The 23,674-nt window shown below is 41.0% G+C and overlaps 1 protein-coding gene and 1 long non-coding RNA gene across 2 annotated transcripts in view; one reads left to right on the top strand and one right to left on the bottom strand.

The window, feature by feature from the left end:
• Positions 1-23,674, bottom strand: part of RAF1 (Raf-1 proto-oncogene, serine/threonine kinase) — a gene marked incomplete at its 5' end in the record, with an annotated part of 79,909 nt that overhangs the window by 10,402 nt on the left and 45,833 nt on the right. Inside the window, 8 exon segments of the mRNA NM_001133258.1 lie at positions 5,652-5,769; positions 6,124-6,251; positions 6,360-6,387; positions 10,125-10,278; positions 12,177-12,275; positions 14,701-14,858; positions 15,173-15,275; positions 17,909-18,021. Of these exon segments, the coding sequence (NP_001126730.1) occupies positions 5,652-5,769; positions 6,124-6,251; positions 6,360-6,387; positions 10,125-10,278; positions 12,177-12,275; positions 14,701-14,858; positions 15,173-15,275; positions 17,909-18,021 (901 nt within the window).
• Positions 8,186-9,706, top strand: LOC134760976 (uncharacterized). The gene is made up of 2 exons (XR_010139110.1): positions 8,186-8,625; positions 9,072-9,706. It is a non-coding gene; the product is annotated as an uncharacterized LOC134760976 (long non-coding RNA).

The following is a 23,674-nucleotide window of genomic DNA, read 5'->3' on the forward strand; positions in this document are numbered from 1 at the left end:
GACTGGGCGCATCAGAAATAAAGGTGAGGTGAGGGGGATGAGAGAAACCTAAGCTGTGTTTAGTAAACTCTAGGGTAGGATTTGGACACCTGTAGGAGAGAAAGAGGGAGGCCACAGAGGAATCTGCTGCAATAGCTCAGGAAAGGTACAAGCAGAATGGCTGACTGTGGGGACTTAGAAAGAAGGGATGAAGATAAGAAATCCTGTGAAGGTAAACTGACCCAATGAGGCAGTCAACTGAGTGGAAGTGCTGGGAAAATGGCCAACACTATGACCCAGGCTCCAGGACCCAGAAAAGGGCAGAGTCTTTAACGGGATGGGACAGGACAGGGCTAGGGGTTCAGGCAGGTGGCTTGGGAGATGCTGGATGATCACTCAGGGGGAACTGCTTCTAAGGACCTTCCTATTTCAAGGACCTCATTTTGTAGTCCATTCCCTTTCTTATAGCTCTCCTCTGGGCATGCTCTAGTTGTCACTGAACCCACCCTCTGGTGTCACCTGTTCTGGCCCTTATCAGTAATATAACCTCAGAATTCAGAGCCAAGCCCACGCAGTGACTTACTCTGACCTTGCAGTCGGCTGAACTTCCTTAGCAATTTCCACACACATTATCATTAAGCCACATCTTACCCCTCCAGTTCTACTTTTTGGAACAATGAATATGACTTATCTCTGTTAAAAGCTGATCTTTTCTTTTTTCCATCATCCTAGCCAGTTGAACTCTTCTCACTTTTCTAAATCCTCACTACTATGCAAATACATATCACACCTCTGATTAAGTCACTGATGGGAAGACTGAACAGGGTCAACCAAAGACAGTGCCCATAGGGATCCATCTGCCAGCCAGCTCTCATTAACACAGTTATGGTAACAGATTATTTGCAATTTCTTATGAAATCCAGAAGCAATGTTCTATACTGCAGCATTCCCCTCATTTACATATAAATAATCCAAGGACTGCCATGAAAGGGATTCATTCAGTCTGCTAGGATCAATGAGCAAACATTATAGGAAAACGGATTTCAACTCTAATGAAGAACTATTCCATGCCCTTCCCTCGCCCCACTCTGGCTCTTGCTCTGTCACCGAGGCTGGAGTGCAGCAGCACCATCACTGCTCACTGCAGCCTCAAATTCCTGGGCTCGAGGGATCCTCCCACCTCAGCCTCCCAAGTAACTGGGACTACAATACAGGTGTGCACCACCACGCCCAGCTAATTTTTAAAATTTTTTGTAGAGACAAGGGTCTCATGTTGCCCAGGCTGGTCTCAAACTCCTGATTTCAAGTGATTCTCCCGCCTCAGCCTCCTAAAGTGTTGGGGTTGTAGATGTGGGCCACTGCACCCAATCAAACTATTTTCTACTAGTAGGAACTACCTGGAGATAGAATGGGCTCTCAGACAGATAATGAGCTCTCTCATCACACTCATTTTCAAACAAAGGCTTGCCAAACCTCCTAAAGGTCTCCTACAACCCCAGATCCCATTTAACCCAAATGATAGTCTTTACAGGACCCTAAAACACCCTACCACTGGACCTCAATCCTATTAGTATACCTCTCACTCACTCTAAATGAAGCCATAAGATCTCCTTGAGTTCTCTGAACAGGCCAGGTGAGTGGTCCACTTTGTACCTGATGTTGCTGCTTCCCTAGATATCTGCACCACCCACCCTCACCCTCCATGCAAATGCCACTTTCTTGGCAGATTCCTCCCTGACCAACCTACTAAAAACATTGAACTGGGACTGCCACTCCATATCTCCTTTCCTCCATTTTTCTCCTTAGCAATTACAGCACACTATATATTCTACTTTTCTTGTTTACTGTCTCCACTAGAATATAAACTCCTTAAGTTTCTTTTTTTTTTTGGACACAGGGTCTTGTTCTGTTGCCCAGGCTGGAGTGCAGTGGTGTTATCATGGCTCACTGCAGCCTCTATCTCCCAGGCTCAAGTGATCCTCCTGCCTCAGTTTCTCGAGTAGCAGGGACAACAGACACACAGCACCATGTTTAGCTAACTGTGTTTTTTGTAGAGACAGGGTCTCACTATGTTGTCCAGGCTGGTCTCGATCTCCTGGGCTAAAGTGATCCTCCCACCTCAGCCTCCCAAAGTGCTAGGGATTACAGGTGTGAACCACCACACCTGGCCTAGAGCAAGAATTTTTCTTTTCTTTTTTTTTGAGATGGAGTCTCGTTCTGTCACCCAGGCTGGAGTGCTGTGGCGTGATCTTGGCTCACTGCAACCTCGCCCCCTGGGTTCAAGCAATTCCCTGCCTTAGCCTCCTAAGTAGCTGGGATTACAGGCGCACGCCATCACACCCGGCTAATTTTTATATTTTTAGTAGAGACAGGGTTTCACCATGTCGGTCAGGCTGGTCTTGAACTCCTGACCTCAAATGATCTGCCTGCCTTGGCCTCCCAAAGTGCTGGGATTACAGGCATGAGCCACCGCACCCAGCCTTGATGCCAAATTTAATGCTCAGAAGGAGGTTGTGAGCTTTGGGCCTGACAGATGCTGCTTTAAATAAATATGTTGAGTTTTAGATCATGCACCTGAGGCCTCTGAGTTGCTTTGAGACCCTTTCTGCTTTACTTCCACAAGTGAGTGGGCTGAGTTAAAAAAATCTTCGATCAAAATCAAGAAAACAGTTGTAATTTTTAAGATACTGAACAGATATACTGTATACAGGAACTAGAATATGGGGGGGAAAAAGTATTGCACAAAACAATCTAGAAATTATGTTTCCTGGACCACTCATTTTTCTTCTTCATTCATAGACCAGGGCTTGCTTTCTGAAAGCATGGCATAAAAGTCCACTGCTCCTCACTCCTCTGACTTTTGAGACTTTCTGACTTAAAAAACCTAGAATCTTTTTTTTTTTGAGATGGAGTCTCGCTCTGTCACCCAGGCTGAAGTGCAGTGGCACGACCTTGGCTCACTGCAAGCTCTGCCTCCCGGGTTCACGCCATTCTCCTGCCTCAGCCTCCCGAGTAGCTGGCACTACAGGCGCCCACCCCCACGCCCGGCTAATTTTTTGTATTTTTAGTAGAGACGGGGTTTCACCGTGTTAGCCAGGATGGTCTCGATCTCTTGACCTCGTGATCCACCCACCTCGGCCTCCCAAAGTGCTGGGATTACAGGCGTGAGCCACCGCGCCCGGCCTAAAAAACCTAGAATCTTAAAAACAAGTTAGCTACGTTCTAATAGCAGTCTTTATGGAAGTAACACTGTAACAAATAATCTTTATCATAGTTTGAAAGCTCACCCTATTGAGAGAAGACAAAGCTCAGAAGCAGTACCACGTACCAATGCCTTGAAAAATTATGAATCCCCAAATGAAAGTGCTCAACCAGAGGAAAATTAAACTTGGGTACAACTTAAACTTCATCCGCTGGCTTTTAGCTGGGGCTTTTAAAATGTGATATAAAAATGATCTAATGCTAACAGAAGCAATAAATGCAATATCCATTGCTCTGCCTCCTACAGTTACTAGCAGCCTTGTTATCTCAGACACAAATAAGCGCTCTATCCCACAAAGTGCTTGTGTTCTTCTTTCCTAAGGAATCCTGGAGATATTTATGCCATCTAAAATATTCTGCAACTGGCTGAGCACAGTGGCTCACACCTGCAATCCCAGTAGTTTGGGAGGCCGAGGCAGGCGGATCGCTTGAGCTCATGGTTTCGAGACCAGTCTGGGAAACATGGTGAAATCCCATCTCTACAAAAAATACAAAAATTAGCCGGGTGTGGTGGCATGTGCCTGTAGTCCCAGCTACTTGGGAGGCTGAGGCAGGAGGATGGCTAGCTTGAGCCCAGGAGGCAGAGACTGCAGTAAGCCAAGATTGTGCCACTACTCCAGCCTGGGCAACAGAGCCAGATCTTGTCTCTAAATACATATAAATAAATATTCTACAACAGTATCATTTCTCTGGGACCCAAGAGGCAGCCCAGTAGTACATACTAGATGCAATTTTCTTTTTTTTTTTTTTCCTGAGACAGGGTCTTGCCCTTTCACCCAGGCTGGAGTACAGTAGTGTGTACTCACTGTATTCAGCTCACTACAACATTCACCTCCTGAGCTCAAGCAATCTTCCTGCCTCAGCCTTCCGAGTAGCTGGGACTACAGGCGAGTGCCATCACATCTACCTAATTTTTGGTAGAGATGAGGTTGCACGATGTTGCCCAAGCTGTTCTTGAACTCCTAGGCTCAAGTGATCTGCCTGCCTCAGCCTCCCAAAGTGCTGGGATTACAGACATGAGCCACCCTGCCCAGCCAGATGCAATTTTCAAAGGAAAAGGAATCATTCCGCATGTACTTTACAAATGTTCAGTCAGGTGCCAATCCTCTTAAGGAACTAGAAATTGGTCAGATGATTAATTACAAGTGGTAAAAACCATGCATTAATGAGCACATGGTAAGGCCGGGCACAGTGGCTCATGCCTGTAATCCCAGCATTTTGAGAGACCCAAGAGGACTGCTTGAGTCCAGGAGTTGGAGACCAGCCTGGGCAACATAGTGAGACCTTGTCTCTACAAAAAGTAAAACAAATTAGCTGGGCATTCACCTGTGGTCCCAGCTACTTGGGAGGCTTAGGAAGGAGGACTGTTTGAGCCCAAGAGTTGGAGGCTGCAGTGAGCTGTGATTGTGCCACTGTACTTCCAGCCTGGGCAACAGAGCAATAATCTATCTCAAAACAAAACAAAACAAAACAAAACACACCAAGTACTCAGAACTGGAGGTGTTTGATATTTTCAGTACCTTGAATTTTAATACTCCATTCGATACTTTTAACTTCTCTCAGTCTTTGCACATTTATCTCTAAAGATAATTCCAGTGTCATCCAAAGTAGAAGTATAGACACCGAGGGACTCTGTGATTTTTGCTTTATTGCAATCTGAATTTAGAAGAGATGACTTTTTGGGAACATGCAGCATTTTCAAGGAAATACCTATTATTTCCCTAAGTCCTAAAGCCAGAGGCATTAAAAACCTAACAGAGAAATGCTAAATATGTTGCCAAAATGTTCAGTGTTGCCAAAATACACAAGCTGTAACTACATAAGTTAAATAGTACCTTTCTTCCAAGTGACAAAGTGTTTCCATTAAAATAAGAACACTAATATTCCACATAGATTCAAGAATTAAGTCTATACCTTCCCTGTTTGACAGGGACACCCACAACTAATCCTAGGGCAGGACAAAGAGAAGTTATTTCAGGAGATTTCCGGCTTTCCTATGCCTAACTGCATGGGCATGGGCAAATCAGCCCCCATTTCAATCTCTAAGGTCCTTTCCAGCTTAAAGTTTCTAGAACCCATGCTCCCTCCATAGCAGCAGACTCACTCACTTAAGGAGCTTCCAAGCATGACCCATGTGCAGACTGTATTTAATCAGTTTAAAGGAGAAGTACTCCTGACATTTGATTATAGGGCTCAAGTCTTATTCACTAATTTCGAATTATCCTGGGAGCTTTATAAGAACTTAGTCTAAAAAGAATTAAGTTCAATCTTCAGGTATCATCAAGTATCTAAGGGAAAGTACTGCTGTAAGCCCAGGAGCACTCAGTCCTCTCCTCCTCCTGGCCCCCTGGGCTGAAACTTGACTTCACACCAAAGCCCTGCAGTAAGTAAAGGGAGGGCCCCAAGCTTACCGTGCCATTTACCCTTATAAACAGTTCCAAAAGAGCCTGACCCAATCCGAGTGGACAGCATCACTTCACTGGCTTCTATTTCCCAGTAATAGCTTGAATCTCTCTGTCCACGAGGCCTCTGAAACAAGTAGAAATCATTATTATACTCCATGCAATGGTAATAATCTTCTGATAATGAGGGCATCAAAGGATCAACCCATGTCATCTGTTTCCATATCTTTTAAAGATAAACATATTAACCATACTTTTTTTGTCTTCCAATTTTTGTCTTTTGAGAAATGCCATTTTAGTTATAGCACTGGCAAACTGTCTGATGCAAGTGTGCCAAAAATGACAGTGACATTTATCATCTCCTTCATTAAATGTATTTTATTAGAATCCTCTCCCAAAATAAGTTAAAAGTACTCTAATTTCCAACGAAGTTTTTCTTACTGAACCCTAACTGGCAGGAGGTACTGTTGTCTATACTCACAATTTTGTTTTTCTCCTGGGTCCCAGATACTGGTGCCCGCTCTCTTTGTGCTGGCACGGGGGTTTTCGGCTGTGACCAGCCTGTTGGGCTCAGATTGTTGGGGCTACTGGACAGGGCTGAAGGTGAGGCTTAATAGACAAGACAAACAGAATCCACACAAGGATAAGCCAACAGAAGATACACCGCATAAAGAAAAAAAGCCCATTATTGTTGGCTAAATGACTATGGAAAAGTACCTGATTCGCTGTGACTTCGAATTGCATCCTGAAACAGAAAAGGAAAGCTGGTCAACTCCTACACATAAAAGATTTTCTCTGGGGGAGGGAAAAGAGAGGAGGAGGATGTGCAAGAACAAAATAGATTATAAAACCTCTAAAAACCATAGAAATCCTAAACATATTCTAATTAACATTCCTTGATTAAATTCAGCAAATATCAGTGGCCAGTACCTCCAAGGCTGATTTTTCATTAAATATTAGAAGGATTTAATATTCCACCTCCCAGGTTCAAGCAATTCTCCTGCCTCAGTCTCCCGAGTAGCTGAGATTACAGGTGTGCACCAGCACACCCAGCTAATTTTTGCATTTTTAGTAGAGACAGGGCTTCGCCATGTTGGCCAGGCTCGTCTTGAACTCCTGACCTCAGGTGATCCTCCCGCCTCAGCCTCCCAAAGTGCTGGGATTACAGGCGTGAGCCACTGTGCCAAGCCTGGTATTAGTTTTTCATATATAATGAAAACCACATTCTTTTTCTCAAAAGAAAGCAATGTACACAACAAACACTCTTTTTCAAGGGAAGCTAGCAAAGTTACTCTCAGCTGAGACCCTTCCAAAGATTGGGATTCTTGTTTCACTGAGGCTCAAAACTCTTTTAAAAAGGCAAGGTGGGGAGGTGGATTCTGGGGGAAGCTCACTCTTACTCCACGAGGAGTTAGGCTAAAGTGACTAGAAGTTGGATTTGAAAAAGGTAAGCAGCCTACATACTTTATCCAAGCCTAAAATCACAGAAAGCTAGAAAGACCACAAATCCAAGTTCAAAACCTACATTTTACATATAAGAAAACACATCTGAACAGGTAGAGAGACTTGGCAGGGTCACTTGGCAGAACCAGTAGGTGGCAGAAATAGAACGAGAAATCATCATACATGAATCTCAGCCCTCAGCTCTTTCACCACAAAACACTGCCTTATGGGTAAATTTGGAAATCGGTTACATTCTACTCATGGGAGAAGGCAAAGGCTGTCTTTAGAATTTATTAGAAACTGTTTGGAAAATAGTTTAAATCACAGAGGCCTCCATGAGACCTAAACCCCAATCTAAAATTCATCGCTTGGAATAGAACAGTATAATAGAATAATTCAAAACCACTTGGCCCCCATATACTCAAAAAGGACATTTTTTTGGGGGAAGTCCTACTATTCTCTTTGTGTAACTACAGTATAGACAAGATACTTGTTCCGCACAACTATTAGTAGAATGCTCCCACTCAATTATATAAAAAGATAAAATTATATATCTAATTATATATATCTAATTATATAATTAGATAAAAAGAATCAAACCAAGCTGTTCCCCTGCTCCCAAAACATAATTCGGAATTTAACAAGAAAGCCTAGTTCTGGTTCCCAAAACTAGCTAGTCTTCAGAATTACCTAGAGAGTGATTCTGACTCTGGAAAGAAGAATGAAGATCCACCCCTAATCCCCGACCCAGGATTGACTGAGCATGTTTTGGAGGGGAATGTGGGAAGCCCAAGAATCTGTGTGTTTTTAAGTACAGCAGGATAACTGCCAGGTGGGCAAAACACTGGCAAAAAATAATGTGGATTTCAATAGTAATCGGCAGCTGTAGTTTCATTATCCAAGTAATCTGTTCTGTTTTTAAAGCAAAGCACAATTTATTTTTATCAACCACAATTATATTCCTATGTAGTACAATATTTTCCTTATTGTTATGGTAATTTTCTTCCCTGTATCCATTAAATATCCCATATTTTATTCTGTGCTAATTTCTATAGTTGGATCAATTTATTCTAGAAAGAATTTTCCTATTGTTCCTGGAGTCTAAATACTCTAGAGAACTATAAATAATTTGAGACCTACAAATAATTTAAATAAATAAAGCAACAATTAGTCTACTTTAAAAATGCTGACTTATATGTGATTAAATTAACAGGAATCAAAATTTACCCTGCTTCTAAAGTAAAAAATGATTAGGCACAACAATTGTGCTAATTCTTTTATAATGAAAACTCAAAAATTCTTACTTGACACAATCATACACAGCTCACTACAACCTCAAACTCCTGGGCTCAAGTAATCCTCCTGCCAGAGCCTCCTGAGTAACTAGGACTGCAGGTGCACACCACCAAGCCCAGCTAATTTTTATTTATTTTTTTTTTTTGTAGAGGTGGGGTTTTGCTACATACAGCCCAGGCAGGTCTCAAACTCCTGGTCACAAGTGATCTTCCCGCCCAGCCAATTCTGACCTTTACTGTTCCCTGTAAGTATTACAGTGTTCATACAGGAACAAACCATTTAATAGAAGTAGCAGTAACTGGTATATTATTGTATTATCAGGACTAATCATAATGATAAAGTCAAAATAATAAAATTTATAGCTTATACATGACCTCCTCACAATAGTGGCAGGACAATTATGCTGAAAGTGATTTGAGGTCTGAATGAGATAAACTGTGCCTAAGGCAGCAGGTGTCTACATGATGAGAGAGAGCATAGTTGTCTCTGATAAGCTTTCAATAAAGAATATTTATTCCAGGGTTTATCAACCAAAAACACATTTGGTTACTAATATATAAACAGAATACCAATGCTGTGAGCACCAACTAAGTAAGTCTAACATTAGTCTTTGGTTGGACTTAAAAAAAAAAACTTTTTAATGCCCCTTGGCCTCAAAATCTAACTTGAGATTTTTTGTTTGTTTTTAAGGTGGATTCTTACTATGTTGCCCCAGTTGGAGTGCAATGGCTATTCACAGGCACAACTGTAGCTCCCTACAGCCTAGAACTTCTGGGCTCCAGTGATCCTCCTGCCTTAGCCTCTGGAGTAGCCGGGACAACAGGCATACACCGTCATGCCTGGCCTAACTTCAGAAATTCATTTCACCTATCATCAATACCATATACAACTTTTTTTTTACTTCTATATACTCTACTGCCAAAAAAAAATTTTAAAAAGAAAGAAAGAAAAAGAAAACATGGAAACAAGTGACAAGAAATATAAATTTAACTTAACAACTATTTCATTTTTGGTAGTCTGCTGTCTGACAGTTTTAGCAATCCTGTTAATTACAAGAAAGCAAAGGCATGAAGAAAAATACCTACTCTTCCCCTCAAACAAAATCGTCTGGACCACGCCCTGGGAGAAGCACTCAGGTTGTTATTCTAGTCCAAAGCAATGAGAAATAAAGAAGAATAAAGAACAAAGGAAGTATTTAAGTGTATTCAGTTGTTATTAAAGATGAAGCAGAAAGCAAATTAAACCAATAGGACATAACCAAAAAGCCAAGAAAAGAAAAAGCAGTTCAAAAACACTAGCTTTGGGCACTTTGACATCTCCCTAAATACCTGCTTATTAAAAGTCCTAGGACTCCACCCTTTTATTTCTAAATAAAATCACAAAAGTCTTCCAGAGAATCTGTAGTTCTCCATCACTGTTATTTTCTGTCCCACACCAAAATTAAACTGCTCTTTAAATATCTTAGACACTCGTTCATTAATAGCCTATTCAAATCTGATAATGGGAAGAGTTCAAATGTTAACATTTTTTCAGGAAGTTTTAGTTCTCCAGTTGAATGATATACTAACCAGACTATTCAGCAAGTCTGAAGATATTATGGATATAAAATAAACTGTAAAAGTCCAGAGACCTGAGAAAGTGTTGCAACATTCCTTGATCAGATTTGAAACCCAAAACTCTGAAATAAATATCAATCTCACCCCATTAATTGACTGACATTACCACCCCCAAGGGGCCCTTTACCTCAATCATCCTGCTGTCCACAGGCAGGGTAGTGCTGACCATGTGGACATTAGGTGTGGACGTCGACCTCTGCCTCTGGGAGAGGGAACCTTCAGATGAGGGACTGGAGGTGTTAAAGGTGAAGGCGTGAGGTGTAGAATATCTGTGCTGAGAACTAGGAGGAAAAAGAAAATTCCATGATTGGCATTTAGGCTTTCATACTGGTGAAGTCTTTCAAGTACATATTTGACAAAGTAAGATGCTTAAGGGCAAACTCTACCTGTACAACCTTTGACAAAATGTTTGATTCTTTCAAATATGTGACATCTAAAAATTATCTTAAGTCTAGGTGCTTTTGCATACAAAATTTGGAACAGGAAATAATATATGTATTGGGAATTCAATGAAAAGGAGAGTGCATTATAAGTTTTCTTTTTTTAAATAAAGCACCACCTGAATACTCCAAATTTTTACAACATCTCCAGGAAAGAACAGATTAACATTTGACAACCACACTACCACCTATTAAGCTAGTTGGCACATGCCCACTTTAATTTAGAGACTAAATTTGAGAATTTATTTAAACAGATGAGTAGACGTGCTGAGCATGTCTGCAAAAAGGCAAGGATTTTACCCTCTGTTTGTCCTTTCCTGCTACAATCAGCAAACAAAGTAAATAAATGGGAATTCAGTTTTTAGATGGAAATACCTAAATGTGAAATTAACCACTGGCCTCTTCCAGCCACCACCACCTCCCCACCAACCAAACTGGAACATGCATTAAGAGGTATAACGTTTTCATTATTTGCTCTAAAGATTAGTCTGAGGTTTGTTCAGATTCAGGTTAACACCCACGTATGAATTAAAGGGAAAAAGGCCAGCTTTTCTAAGGGAAATTGTTCTATTGTCTTGAAAAAATGCCTTCCCACATAATCCTCTGTTTATGGCTTCAGAGGCCTGGTTTCTTCTAATCTTCAGAGGTAACTACTTTTGGAATTATCAAGAAAAATAAGAGCCATACAGAAATAAATATCCAGACATATGCAAATTCCTTATTCTAAGATATGCTGCCTTTAATATTTCCATAGTATTTTCACATTAAACATTATCTGATTACATATTATATATATGTGTGTGTGTGTATGTGTGTGTGTGTATATATATATACATAATATTTTTTTTTTGGAGACAGAGTCTTGCTCTGTCACCCAGGCTGGAGTGCAGTGGTGCCATCTCAGCTCACTGCCTACCACGTTCAAGATTCTCCTGCTTCAGCCTCCCAAGTAGCTGGGCCAAAAGGCACATATCACCACACGCACCCAGTTTTTTGTATTTTTAGTAGAGATGGGGTTTCACCATGTTGGCCAGGCCAGTCTGGAACTCCTGACCTCAAGTGGTCCATCTGCCTCGGCCTCCCAAAGTGCTGGGATTACAGTTGTGATCCCAGGCCTGGCCTAAAGTAAGATATTTTGGATGTAGATTTTACTTTAGGTTTCAAATTCATGTGTGTAACACTGAGCAACACGTGAACTCAACAAAACTGATTATAAAGCTGGAAAACAGAGTAAAGACAAGTTATATGCAAACTCAGAGACACACTAGAAACAATATTTATGCTGAAAATCTAATTAAATGTTCTTTAAAGACACTAGTCTATTTAAATACATGGTTTTAGCAAATGCATCGGCCACAACATGCATTTCAAAGTTAAGGGTTTTATTTTTATCGAATCACTGTATTAAGTTTTGGGACCCTTTCCATCGAGGTTGAACTCAGTACATACTGAGGAAAGCAGAATCTCAAGCTCTTTAAAATGTAATGACCTATTAAGGAATATGCTATGATAACAGAAGAAGCTACAGTCAAAGTCACTTTCCAGAATGTAAGACCTACAGGTCCATAAAGAGAAATTTCTACATTTTGCTGTACCACCAGTATCAAGTTCCACAGAAGCAGCAAGGGGTTTCCACATAGAGAGGAGGGAATGCGAAGAGACTTATTTTTTGTCTTCAAGCTTCCAACCCCACCACCCCCAATAACTTTCTAAAAGAAAAGCTATAGGTAAAAAATTACCTAACAGGCATCCTGGAAACAGACTCTCGCATACGACGCATAGTCAAAGAAGGTAGTGCTGGGACTCCACTATCACCAATAGTGGAATTTGGAAACAATCTAAACAAAAGCAGGGAAAGACTGGTTTTTAGGCTTGCAGTAATCTTACAGAGACAATCAGCATGCCTTGCTTTTGCAAACTCAGAGCTACTAAAACTGAACTTTTCCCAGTCACATTTTCCTCAACTGTTTTACATTACCTAGAATAAAGGGAACAATATTCCAAATAACTGGATTTGAATGATTATTGAATGTGAATAATACTGACCTGCCAATAAACATACAGGCTCCTGTGTGGTTTTTCTTTTTCTTAAGATGGAGTCTTACTCTGTCGCCCAGGCTGGAGTGCAGAGGCATAATCTCGGCTCACTGCAACCTCCACCTCCCGGGTTCTCCTGCCTCAGCCTCCCAAGTAGCTGGGATTACAGGCACACACCACCATGCCCAGCTAATTTTCATTTTTTTTTTATTATACTTTAAGTTTTAGGGTACATGTGCACAACATGCAGGTTTGTTACATAGGTATACACGTGCCATGTTGGTGTGCTGCACCCAGTAACTTCTCATTTAACATTAGGTGTATCTCCTAATGCTATCCCCCTCCCCCAATTTTTGTATTTTTAGTAGAGATGGGGTTTCACCATGTTGGCCAGGCTGGTCTCGAACCCCTGACCTCAGGTGATTCACCTGCCTCGGCCTCCCAAAGTGCTGGGATTACAGGCGTGAGCTACCGCGCCCGGCCCAGTGTGCATTTCTAGGAAATACTGGTCCTATGTCTAGCTATATCAAAATAATGTTTTTCAAACTACAGTATAACATTTCACAAACTATGTCACATAGAGCTTCTCCGGAAACATTCCATCTTGAAAATACATAGATAAAAGACTAAAACAGGAGGAATAAATCACAGAAAAGTGAGTAATTAGGCACCTTCTTTCCATGAGGTGGGCACTTGTGCTTAGTAATTTCACAGGTTATGTCAGCAAGCCTCATAAGAACAATGCAAGGAAGGTAATATCCCTTTATTCAGATGCATGAACGAAAACTCAGATGTGGTTATGGTTAATGACAACACTGAGATTCTGACATATGTCTGTTAGACTCAAAAGCTTGTGCCACCAGATGTGGTGGCTCACACCTGTAACCACAACACTTTGGAAGGCCACGGCAGACAGACTGCTTGAGCTCAGGAGTTTGAGACCAGCCTGGGCAACATGCTGAAACCCCATCTCTAGAAAAAATATAAAAATTAGCTAGGCATGGTGGCATACACTTGTAGTCCCAGCTACTCAGGAGCCTGAGGTAGGAGGATTACTTGAACCCGAGAGGTCGAGGCTACAGTGAGCTGTGATCATGCCACGGCACTCCACTGTGGGAGACAGAGCAAGACCCTGTCTTAAAAAAAAAAAAAAAAAAAAAAAGGCTGGGCGTGGTGGCTCACGCCTGTAATTCCAGCACTTTGGGAGGCCGAGGTGGGCAGATCATGAGGTCAAGAGATCAAGACCATCCTGGCCAAGATGGTGAAACCTCATCTCTACTAAACTACAAAAATTAGCTGGGTGTGGTGGTGTGTGCCTGTAGTCTGAGCTACTCGGGAGGCTGAGACAGGAGAATCACTTGAACCTGGCAGGCAGAGGTTGCAGTGAGCCAAGATCACGCCACTGTACTCTAGCCTAATGACAGAAAGAGACTCGTCTCCAAAAAAAAAAAAAAAAAAAGGTGGGGGATTAAAAGCTTGTGCTATTTGTGCTACTCAAGCTCTCATCACAAAATCAATACATAAGTGACCATGAAAGCAAAAACGTTTTCATCATGGTCTAATAATAACACTCCCTTGGTTTCTCTAGTACTGTCAAAAAAAGGACAAAAGTTAGTAAACTTTTCATATCCCTAGTTACAGTTTTTAAAAGGCAGTTTGGACCACGTACTTTTAATATAAACTTTAAATTCTTTAATAAAATTTTATCTATATGAAATATATTGTCTCCTGAAAGAAACAAGAATCTTTCAAGATTTTATATTCAAACAATTTTAAGTCCAAACAACTAAGTTTTCTCCAGTTTGAAGTGAAGAAAATAGCATCAACCGTGCTTTCTGCTCCTTCTCAATGTCAAAGGCTCATTCAGCATATTCAACAAAATACAGAGCAGTGTCTACTAGCAACCCTAGATGATACTATTAAGAGAGAAAAGCAAAAAATCTTGTTTTCATATCCTTTTGCTCTTTTCCTTACTGAATCACAGTCACAGTATGTCAATCTCAATTTGACAGATAACAAGTCCTACTCCTACTTGCTCATTCTGGAGTATTAATGCCACCAAACCTAGCTAGTTTCAGAATTATCACTGTTTCTAAAAGTAGTTTCTGGATCACAATTCATTAAATGAGTCTAGAATCCAGACCTGTCAAAATCTACAACAAATACCCTTTAAAGTATTCATACTCCTCATCCCTATATTTCTTGAGAAAAAGAACAATGCCTTACAAGAGTTGTCTGATGTTACTCCAGTCCACACACATAGTAGGTACTTTGGTGCTACAGTGCTCATGAAATTTGTAGCCACAAGTCTGACATCGAAATCCATTGAGCAGGAACTTCTGACAGATGTCACAGAAGGCAAGCTTCAGGAACGTCTTCCGAGCCTACAACAAGAACACAGGTGTAAATTATGCTGAATAAATAAAGATGACAACAGACAACATCATTTCCTTCTTGGCCTCCAAAAAAGTTTTTACAAAATGAATCATACTTCCAACATGTACAGAATTCATAATCACAAATTACAGTCTATCTCTGACTAATGAAATCTAAATTGCCTTACTGTAAACAATAGCATAAAGAACTTTAAACAATCCAACTATATATATATATATATATATGCATATTACCTGAGAAATTTCTGTTATGCCTGGCAAAGCCCTCAACATGCCAGAAAGAGAAGAGATCTACAACTTACAAAGTTGTGTGTTGTGAGCGGAACATGATCCAGGAAATCTACTTGAAGTTCTTCTCCAATCAAAGACGCAGCATCAGTATTCCAATCTAAGCGTGCTTTTTTACTAGAAAGGATTAAAAAAAAACATGAAAGGGAAATGTTTAAACAAGTTCAAAGTTCAACAGAAATAACAACAGCTACCATTTATCACATGCCATATAAACACAACTTTATTTAATCCATACAACAATAATTTATTTAATTCATACAACAATAATTTATTTAATTCATACAACAAACCTATGAAGTAGGTATTATTTCTATCTGAAAAATAAGAAAACTGGGACTCTAAGAAGGTAATTTGCTCAAGGCCACACAGCAAGTTAAAGGGCCTATGTTGGAATCTAGGTCTGTTGAACTCCAAAGCCCATGTTCTTAGAATAAAGTTTTCTCTTTATTTACTTAAAAAAATGTTTTTTGGTAGAGACAGAGTCTTGCTGTGTTGCCCAGGCTGGTCTTGAATCCCTGGCCTCAAGCGGTCCTCCTGCCTCAGCCTCCCAAAGTGCTGGGATTACAGGCGTGAACCACCATGTCTGGCCAGAATAAAGTTTTCTTTAAACAATGATAATATAACAATCTCACGATAAAGTCAATATACATTAAATTGGAATTTGTAACACTAACATCTTACAAAAATCCCCAAATCCTGTAAAATGGATTATAAATATTGCTGCAGTACAAAATTTAGTCTTCAGTAGCCTATTTCAATCTAGATAAATAGAAAGGAACCACAAATGAAAAATGTACTCTTCTATTAATTAATAAGACTCAAATCTGTAGTTGTAGGGTCTATAAGTCAATGAGAAACTTAACTGTCTTAAAATCTACTCTGAAACCACACTTTCTGTGCCTACAGTATAAATAAGACAAAAAATAGATACATAAGTAAAAATTAATGCCAATTCCTTTCTTATGTTTTATCCAGTTAATCTGGCCCATTTTCCAAAGGAAGAATATTCTCAGGTAAAGAGAAAATAACATGTATAGCACCATTCAAGCCTCTCCATTATCTACCAGAAGCCTAGTCAAGCCATTTTTCTCACTATCCAACAGTAAATAATACATTCCTTAATATAATTACCTATACAGCACCTGGAAAACTTCCTATAACTCCAAAGGACTACTTTGCCCTTATAAAGAGGAGGACAAGCCTTATTTTCTCATCATCTGCAGACTGATCCTAGTGACAATCTGCTGTCTGTCCTAGAGACTCCAGAGTAGCTCCAAACCAGTGCAGCCTTGGATGAGAGTAGACCAAGCCCTCCCTGTCTCAGAATCTCTCTAGTCCTTAAGGAACACTATGGATTGGCTTAGGGACCCAACCTGGGTTACCTTCAGCAAAAGTTAACATCTGCTTCAAAGATTTGCACTTCAACAAACGCCTCCTAAATTGAGAATTACACTTACCCCTTTGAGTAGATTCATTCCCTGGACTATTCTCCCAAACTGGAGAACTCTTTGAAACATGAAAAAATGTAAGCTAAAGATGAATAACATAAGTGACGCTTTCCAAGAAGAGGGTAAAAAAGAACCCTTTAAAGGTTTCCCTATATTTTAGGGGTGGAGGGAATAATGGATAATGGATAATTATGGACAGCTCTGCTGCTTTGAGGTATTACTCCTAGCCTTTGAGGGGATGCCTCTATCTTGCCACCACCAGTAGGAATAGGATAAACCATGAATCTTCCCTGAAGCAGAAATGCTTCTGCATCTTTAAACAATCTATCAAACAGTAGGGATTACTACGCATTTAACTGAATAAAAAAAAAATTAGTGAACAAGAAAAGTCAATCTCCCGAGGACAGCATTCTTTATATATAATAATGCACTTTCTGAGTGCCCAGTCTATATAATGCATTAGAGTAAACACGAAGAAAAATCTTTGTCTCAAAAAACACAGCATCTAACATCACTGTTTCCATCCATGGAAACATTATCAATGCCTAACATGTGTTTGTTTTTGTTTTTTTGTTTTTTGGCTTTTTTTAATAGACAGGATCTTGCTCCAGCCCAGGCTGGAGTCCAGTGGCACAATCATGACTCACTGCAGCCTCAAGCCCCTGGGCTCATGCAATATTCTCACCTCAGCCTTTCGAACAGCTAGGACTACAGGGTCGCACCACCATGCCTAGCTAATTTTTAAAAATCTTTTGTAGAGATGAGCCTTCACTATGTGCCCAGGCTGTTCTTGAAATCTTGGCCTCAAGCAACCCTCTTGCCTCAGTTTCCCAAAGTGTTAAAATTACAGGTATTACCATCCTGGCTAACACGGTGAAACCCCGTCTCTATTAAAAATACAAAAAATTAGCCAGGCGCGGTGGTGGGCGCCTGTAGTCCCAGCTACTCCGGAGGCTGAGGCAGGAGAATGGCGTGAACCTGGGAGGCAGAGCTTGCAGTGAGCCGAGATCGCGCCACTGCACTCCAGCCTGGGCGACAGAGCGAGACTCCATCTCAAAAAAAAATTACAGGTATTAGGCATCATGCCCAGCTTAACGTGTATTTAACTTTTCAAGAGAATGTCCAAGCAATAATTTCAATTTCTTAATACCTATTTTTCTGAATTATCTCCTTATAAAGAAAGGTATAGAAATATACAATATTCTATAGGAAGCTAGTACAATTTAATACAAACATAGCTATTTGAAGCTAGAAGATTCTTACTAGTCTGAAGAAGTCAACTGACTTTTGAGCTCTTACCCTTTGTGTTCGTGGAGAAGTCTGAACACTGCACAGCACTCTGGTTGCAGGCCCCTCACCTTGAGTGCTTTCATAAGGCAGTCATGCAAGCTCATTCCATTTCGCACATTGACCTACAAACAAAGGACCACCTTTAGGACCAACACAGGCTGCAGCACCCCTTGGAAAGGTGGGCACAGAAATAAATGCACCAGTCTGTAAGGGTGCGGGCAAATTTATGACAGCATTGCTTGTGATGGCGCACGCACACACACATATACGAAACAACCTGAATGTCCAGCAATAGGAAAGTACTTGAATGGAGTGTGAGACATCTGTTATTATGTCACATTATGCAGCTATTATATTACTTATAATGACCTGGATGGAGAGAAGTCCATGATATATTAATTGGGGGAAAATATCCTTCAGAATAATAGAGTAAGATTATTTTAAAGGTGAAGAGGCCAGGCACGGTGGCTCACGCCTGTAATCTCAGCACTTTGGGAAGCCGAGGCGGGTGGATCACCTGAGGTCAGGAGTTCGAGACCAGCCTGGCCAACATGGTGAAACCCTGCCTCTACTAAAAATACAAAAATTAGCCGGGCATGGTGGTGGATGCCTGTAATCTCAGCTACTTGGGAGGCTGAGGTAGGAGAATTGCTGGAACCCAGGAGGGAGAGGTTGCAGTGAGCTGAGATCACACCATTGCACTCCAGCCTGGGTGACAAGAGCGAGACTCCGTTTAAAAAAAAAAAAAGGTGAAGAAATCTGTATATGTTATATGAGTGGAAAGATTTAGCTGTTCACATCAAGGACAGTGGTTAAGAAAGATAAAATTATAAACTTTTCCTTTATACGTCTCTAATTTTGTGGATTAGAATGTATACATGTGTATGTTCATTAGATTCATTAGAGAGGAAATAAGCCAATCTGATCTATAAACAAACGAGTTTCTATGATCAAAATTTGTACTTCAACCTATTTCAACAAAAATGACTGATGATTCTAACAAAAATTCTATCTCACAAGTACTTAACACTAGTGAAGACAAAGCAGGAAGTGGAAGATACAGAACTCCAGCCCTGCTATAGGGACAAACACCAATCTTAGTTTAAATATATGTGCACACCATACCAAGCAGCCTTAGTGGCACATACTTCTCTATATTCCCCTGTACTCCATCCTCAAAAAGCTAGGCAGGTACTCAGAACCCTATTGGGAAGTGTGAGTGCCCAGGATACTCACAATTAATGGCAGCTGTAAAAAAATCTGAACTAAAATTTCAGAGTTTTGATAAAAGCCCTCCATGTTTTAACTTCAAAGCCAAGAATTAATCAAAAGTAAGGTAACTAGAGTCAGTATGGCCAGCAAGGAGGGCAAAACAGAGATTTGCAGTGCTTGTGAACTGCCTACAACAAGGTTCCTCCTCTGATTGAAAGTGCTAACAGCTGACAGCAGCCAGCCAACCCCCCCTCCCCCACCCCCTCCCCAGAAGGTGGTGAGTGTATGCATATATCTACCTATGTGGGTACATGGGGAGAGGGAAGGAAGTAAAGCAGGGCTCCAATCAAGGCCCAAAGTGTTCTTCATCTTGGCTCTTACTCCAGCCACCTCAATGCCAATCCAGCCAACCTTCTCTAGCTGGTTTACAACAGAAAAAAGTCTTAAGAAAGAGGACATAGGTATCTGGGCCCTTCTAGTTACCAGGCTCCAAACCAGGGCATAGTATCTGGATGCAAAGCAGAGAAAACAATCTAGGAAAGAAGGGAATGCATGTAAGCCTAAGGAATTTGAAAACATCAGAGAGGGGCAACGTAAGAAGTTTTTCACAAGGCTTTATTTTGCTATCACCAGGGACTGATGGGGACTTATCTGCCCAGTAATCATTCTTTGAAGCCCAAAGATGGACTCCACATTGAGAGTGCAGTATAGAAGAATTTGAACTTGTAACAGATTAGTCGAGAAGGTGATGGGAGTGGGGGAGGAATATTCTCCAGGAGGATCAATCATCTGAGAGAAGGAAAAGATTTTCCAAACGAAAAAAGTTCCTTTGGAGTTTGTGATAGCCTCCTTAGCTACCGATGGTTTTTCCTCTCCTTCAGAGATGTGGAAGAAAGGAAAGGTCATGAACAACAGGGTAAGGGGAAACCAACTGATTCTTCGAATAGATAAAGATTGATCATAAGAAACCTCTGAGGAAAAGAAATGGGGATACAGGGGCAGGGGTCACCCAAGACTTTTGGCTCACATGAATGCTTTACCTACTTAAAAATAAAATTAGCATTCTTTAAAAGTTCCTTGTACATATCAAAATAGTTCAGACAAATGATACCTGGGATTTGTGTCAAAACAGTGGGAAAGGATTGGATGAAAACACAGATTAAGCAGGACTGCCGTGGTTAGCTAAGTTTTGAAAGTGAGTAAGGGATACATCAGATTTGTTATTTTCTCTACATGCGTGCGTGAGAGTGTGTGTGTGTGTGTGTATGTGTGTATAAAATCTATATTATATATACTGAGACAGGGTCTTGCTCTGTCATCTAGGCTGGAATACAATGGCATGATCATGACACATGCAGCCTTAACCACCCCAGTTCAAGTGATCCTCCTGCCTCAGCCTCAGCTGGGACCACAGGTGGGCAGCACCACTTCCAGCTAATGTTTTTTTTTTTTTTTTTTTTTTTTTGTGGAGACAAGATCTCACTATATTGCCCAGGCTGGTCTCAAACTCCTGGGCTCAAGCAATCCTTCCACCTCAGCCTCCCAAAGTGCTGGGATTACAGGGAAGAGCCTCTGCACCCAGCCTGTATATATTTTTTAATGTTCCAAAATAAGTTTATTTTAAAAGTTTCTTGACGCAGTGATCCCACCAACTTCCAGCTTTTCAGAAACAAAACAAGTAAGCTATACTGATGTGAACTATGAAGACACTAAGAATGAGGAAAACAAAGAGTAATAAACATACACTAACGGAATCATGACCTGCATCAAATACTGTATACCAATGTTTTCTAAGCTATAAAGTGATATCTGTTACATTATCAGTCTTCATTAAATCATACTTCAAGCTGGACAGTTCTTTAAATATCGTCTAATCCAGTCAGGTTCCCAAATGTAGCTGGCATGAGAATCCTCAGAGAAGCTTGTGAAAATATAGATTCCATCTATCTGTCCAACACATCCAAGGATTCTGATTCAGTTAGTATGGAATAAAGCCCATTCATACAGAATGAATCTGTATTTTAACCTGCTGGTCAGCTGATTCTAATAGCAATGGTCCTTGGCTCCAGTCAATCACTCATCTAATAATAATTAGAAGCAGTGGCAGCAGCAGCAATAGCAGCAACAGCAGCAGGAGGAAGTCAAAGAGGCACACATTTAGAAAATAAAAATTCCAAGAAACACTCAAAAACCTAATTATCACATCTAAAATTATTTAAATCAGATACAGGTCCTCTGTCTCATTCTCCTCTTTATAGCCCTCCAGGGATACATGCTGAAATCAGTTAAATAATTTCTAGACCCCACTGAGTGATTATGAGAGTCATTCTGGGTTCAGGAAGTGAAGCAACCTGGGGAGGAGTAAAAAGAGCTGACTGATGGTGCTGGCCTAGCTAAGCGACTCTTCCCTCTTCTGCCGCTTTCCTGAAGCTGAGTGCCTGGTGAAAGCAGCTAGTTCTTCCACAGTTAGTTCATCTTTACCCAAAGAAACAGGCAAAACTAACCCAGGCTACAACCTTCTCATAAGCTGTAGGAGAAGTCAAGCTTGGTTTCCAACCACCAGCTGTGCTCAAATGGAGGGATCAAGGACTACATAGATGTATAAAAAGCTAAGAAATAATCATAGCAGCCGGGCGCGGTGGCTCATGTCTGTAATCCCAGCACTTTGGGAAGGCGAGGCAGGCAGATCACAAGGTCAGGAGTTTGAAACCAGCCTTGCCAACATGGTGAAACCCTGTCTCTACTAAAAATACCAACAAATTAGCCAGGCGTGGTGGCGGGTGCCTGCAATCCCAGCTACTTGAGAGGCTGAGGAAAGGAGAATCGCTTGAACCTGGGAGGTGGAGGTTGCAGTGAGCCGAGATTGGGCCATTGCACTCCAGCCTGGGTGACAGTGAGAGCCTCCATCTAAAAGGAATACATATAATAATAATAATCATAGCTACCACTTCACTTATCAATCAGCCACTGTGCTAAGTACAAGCCTCATTTCATAAAGGTCAGGAAAGAGGATCAAAAAAGTACAGAACTTGTCTAAATGATACAGCTAATAAAAGGCAATGCAAGGATTTAAATTGGGGTTTTCTTGTTTTAAACGTTCATACACTTAATCACTATGCCAAATTAAGTTTCCCAGCCTTCTGGGCAAACTGGTAGCAGATGGGGATGGAGAAGATAGTCTCAATAACACTATGAAGAAGCACCAAATGGTCTTCAGCTTCTCATAACACACACTTTCTATCTGACTTCTCAATTTAAGGTCACAAAGAAAATTAATGAGAAACATTAGGTAAAATTACTTTGCAAATGGAAGACCATTGTTCAGATATAGGGGATTATTACTGCTTATTTTGCCAGCCATAAAATTTTCATTTTTAGGAAGAGAGACAAACTTACTCAAACTTTAATTGAAGTTAAGACTTTTGAGTTTTGCCTTCAGTTCAAAATGCACCTAAGTATTCAACACTACACTTGGGAGGCTCCTTAGGTTCACAAAAAAAGTATGAACAATTTATTAACAAATTGGGAAGAGTGGAACTGTTAGAAGCAAACAGAAAACTAGACAGGGGTTCCCCACCTCAGAACCTTGCTTCACCTGACTATATGGAATAAACACAATGCATTGATTTTACACAAAGAACAGAGGATGGGAAAGGAAGAGGCATGGAAGTTTTGAACTCAAGTTTTCTCAAAAGTTCCACCAAGCAAAACCAATGCAATTTCACTTTTCTGTTTTGGCCAGGTGGTTGGTTTTGTTTGTTTTATCCATAATAGTAGAAAACTTTTTTTTTTTTTCTTTTCTTTGAGAAGGGGTCTGGCTCTCTGTCACCCAGGCTGGCGTGAAGTGGTGCGATCTCAGCTCACTGCAACCTTTGCCTCCTGGGCTCAAGCCATCCTCCCACCTCAGCCTCCTGAGTACCGAGTAGCTGGGACTAAAGACGCATGCCACCACGCCTGACTATATTTTTGTTGTTATTTCTTTTTTTTATATAGAGTCTCACCCTTTCGCCCAGGCTGGAGTGCAGTGGCGCAATCCCGGCCCACTGCAACCTCTGCCTCCTGGGTTCGAGTGATTCTCCTGCCTCAGCCTCCCAAGTAGCTGGGATTACAAACGTGCAACACCATGCCTGGCTACGATTTTTGCAACTTTAGTAGAGATGGGGTTTCACCATGTTGGCCAGGCTTGTCTTGAACTCCTGACCTCAAGTAATGAGCTGGCCTCAGCCTCCCAAACTGCTGGGATTACAAGCCACTGCACCAGGCCTACTTTTTTGATTTTTTTTTTTTTGTAGAGATGGGGTTTGCCATGTTGCCCAGACTGGTCTCGAACTCCTGAGCTCAAGTAATCTGCCCACCTCGGTCTCCCAAAGTGCTGGGATTACAGGTGTGAATCACCACACCCAGCCAGAAAACTTTTTGAGTGCTAAATTCTTAGAAAAATTGAAGTTTTGTATCAGGCTGGGCATGGTGTCTCATGTTGGTAATCCCAGCAGTTTGGGAGGCCGAGGCGGGTGGATTACGTGAGGTCAGGAGTTTGAGACCAGTCTGGTTAACATGATGAAA

Source organism: Pongo abelii, chromosome 2, assembly GCF_028885655.2.
Source record: "Pongo abelii isolate AG06213 chromosome 2, NHGRI_mPonAbe1-v2.0_pri, whole genome shotgun sequence".
Taxonomy (NCBI): domain Eukaryota; kingdom Metazoa; phylum Chordata; class Mammalia; order Primates; family Hominidae; genus Pongo; species Pongo abelii.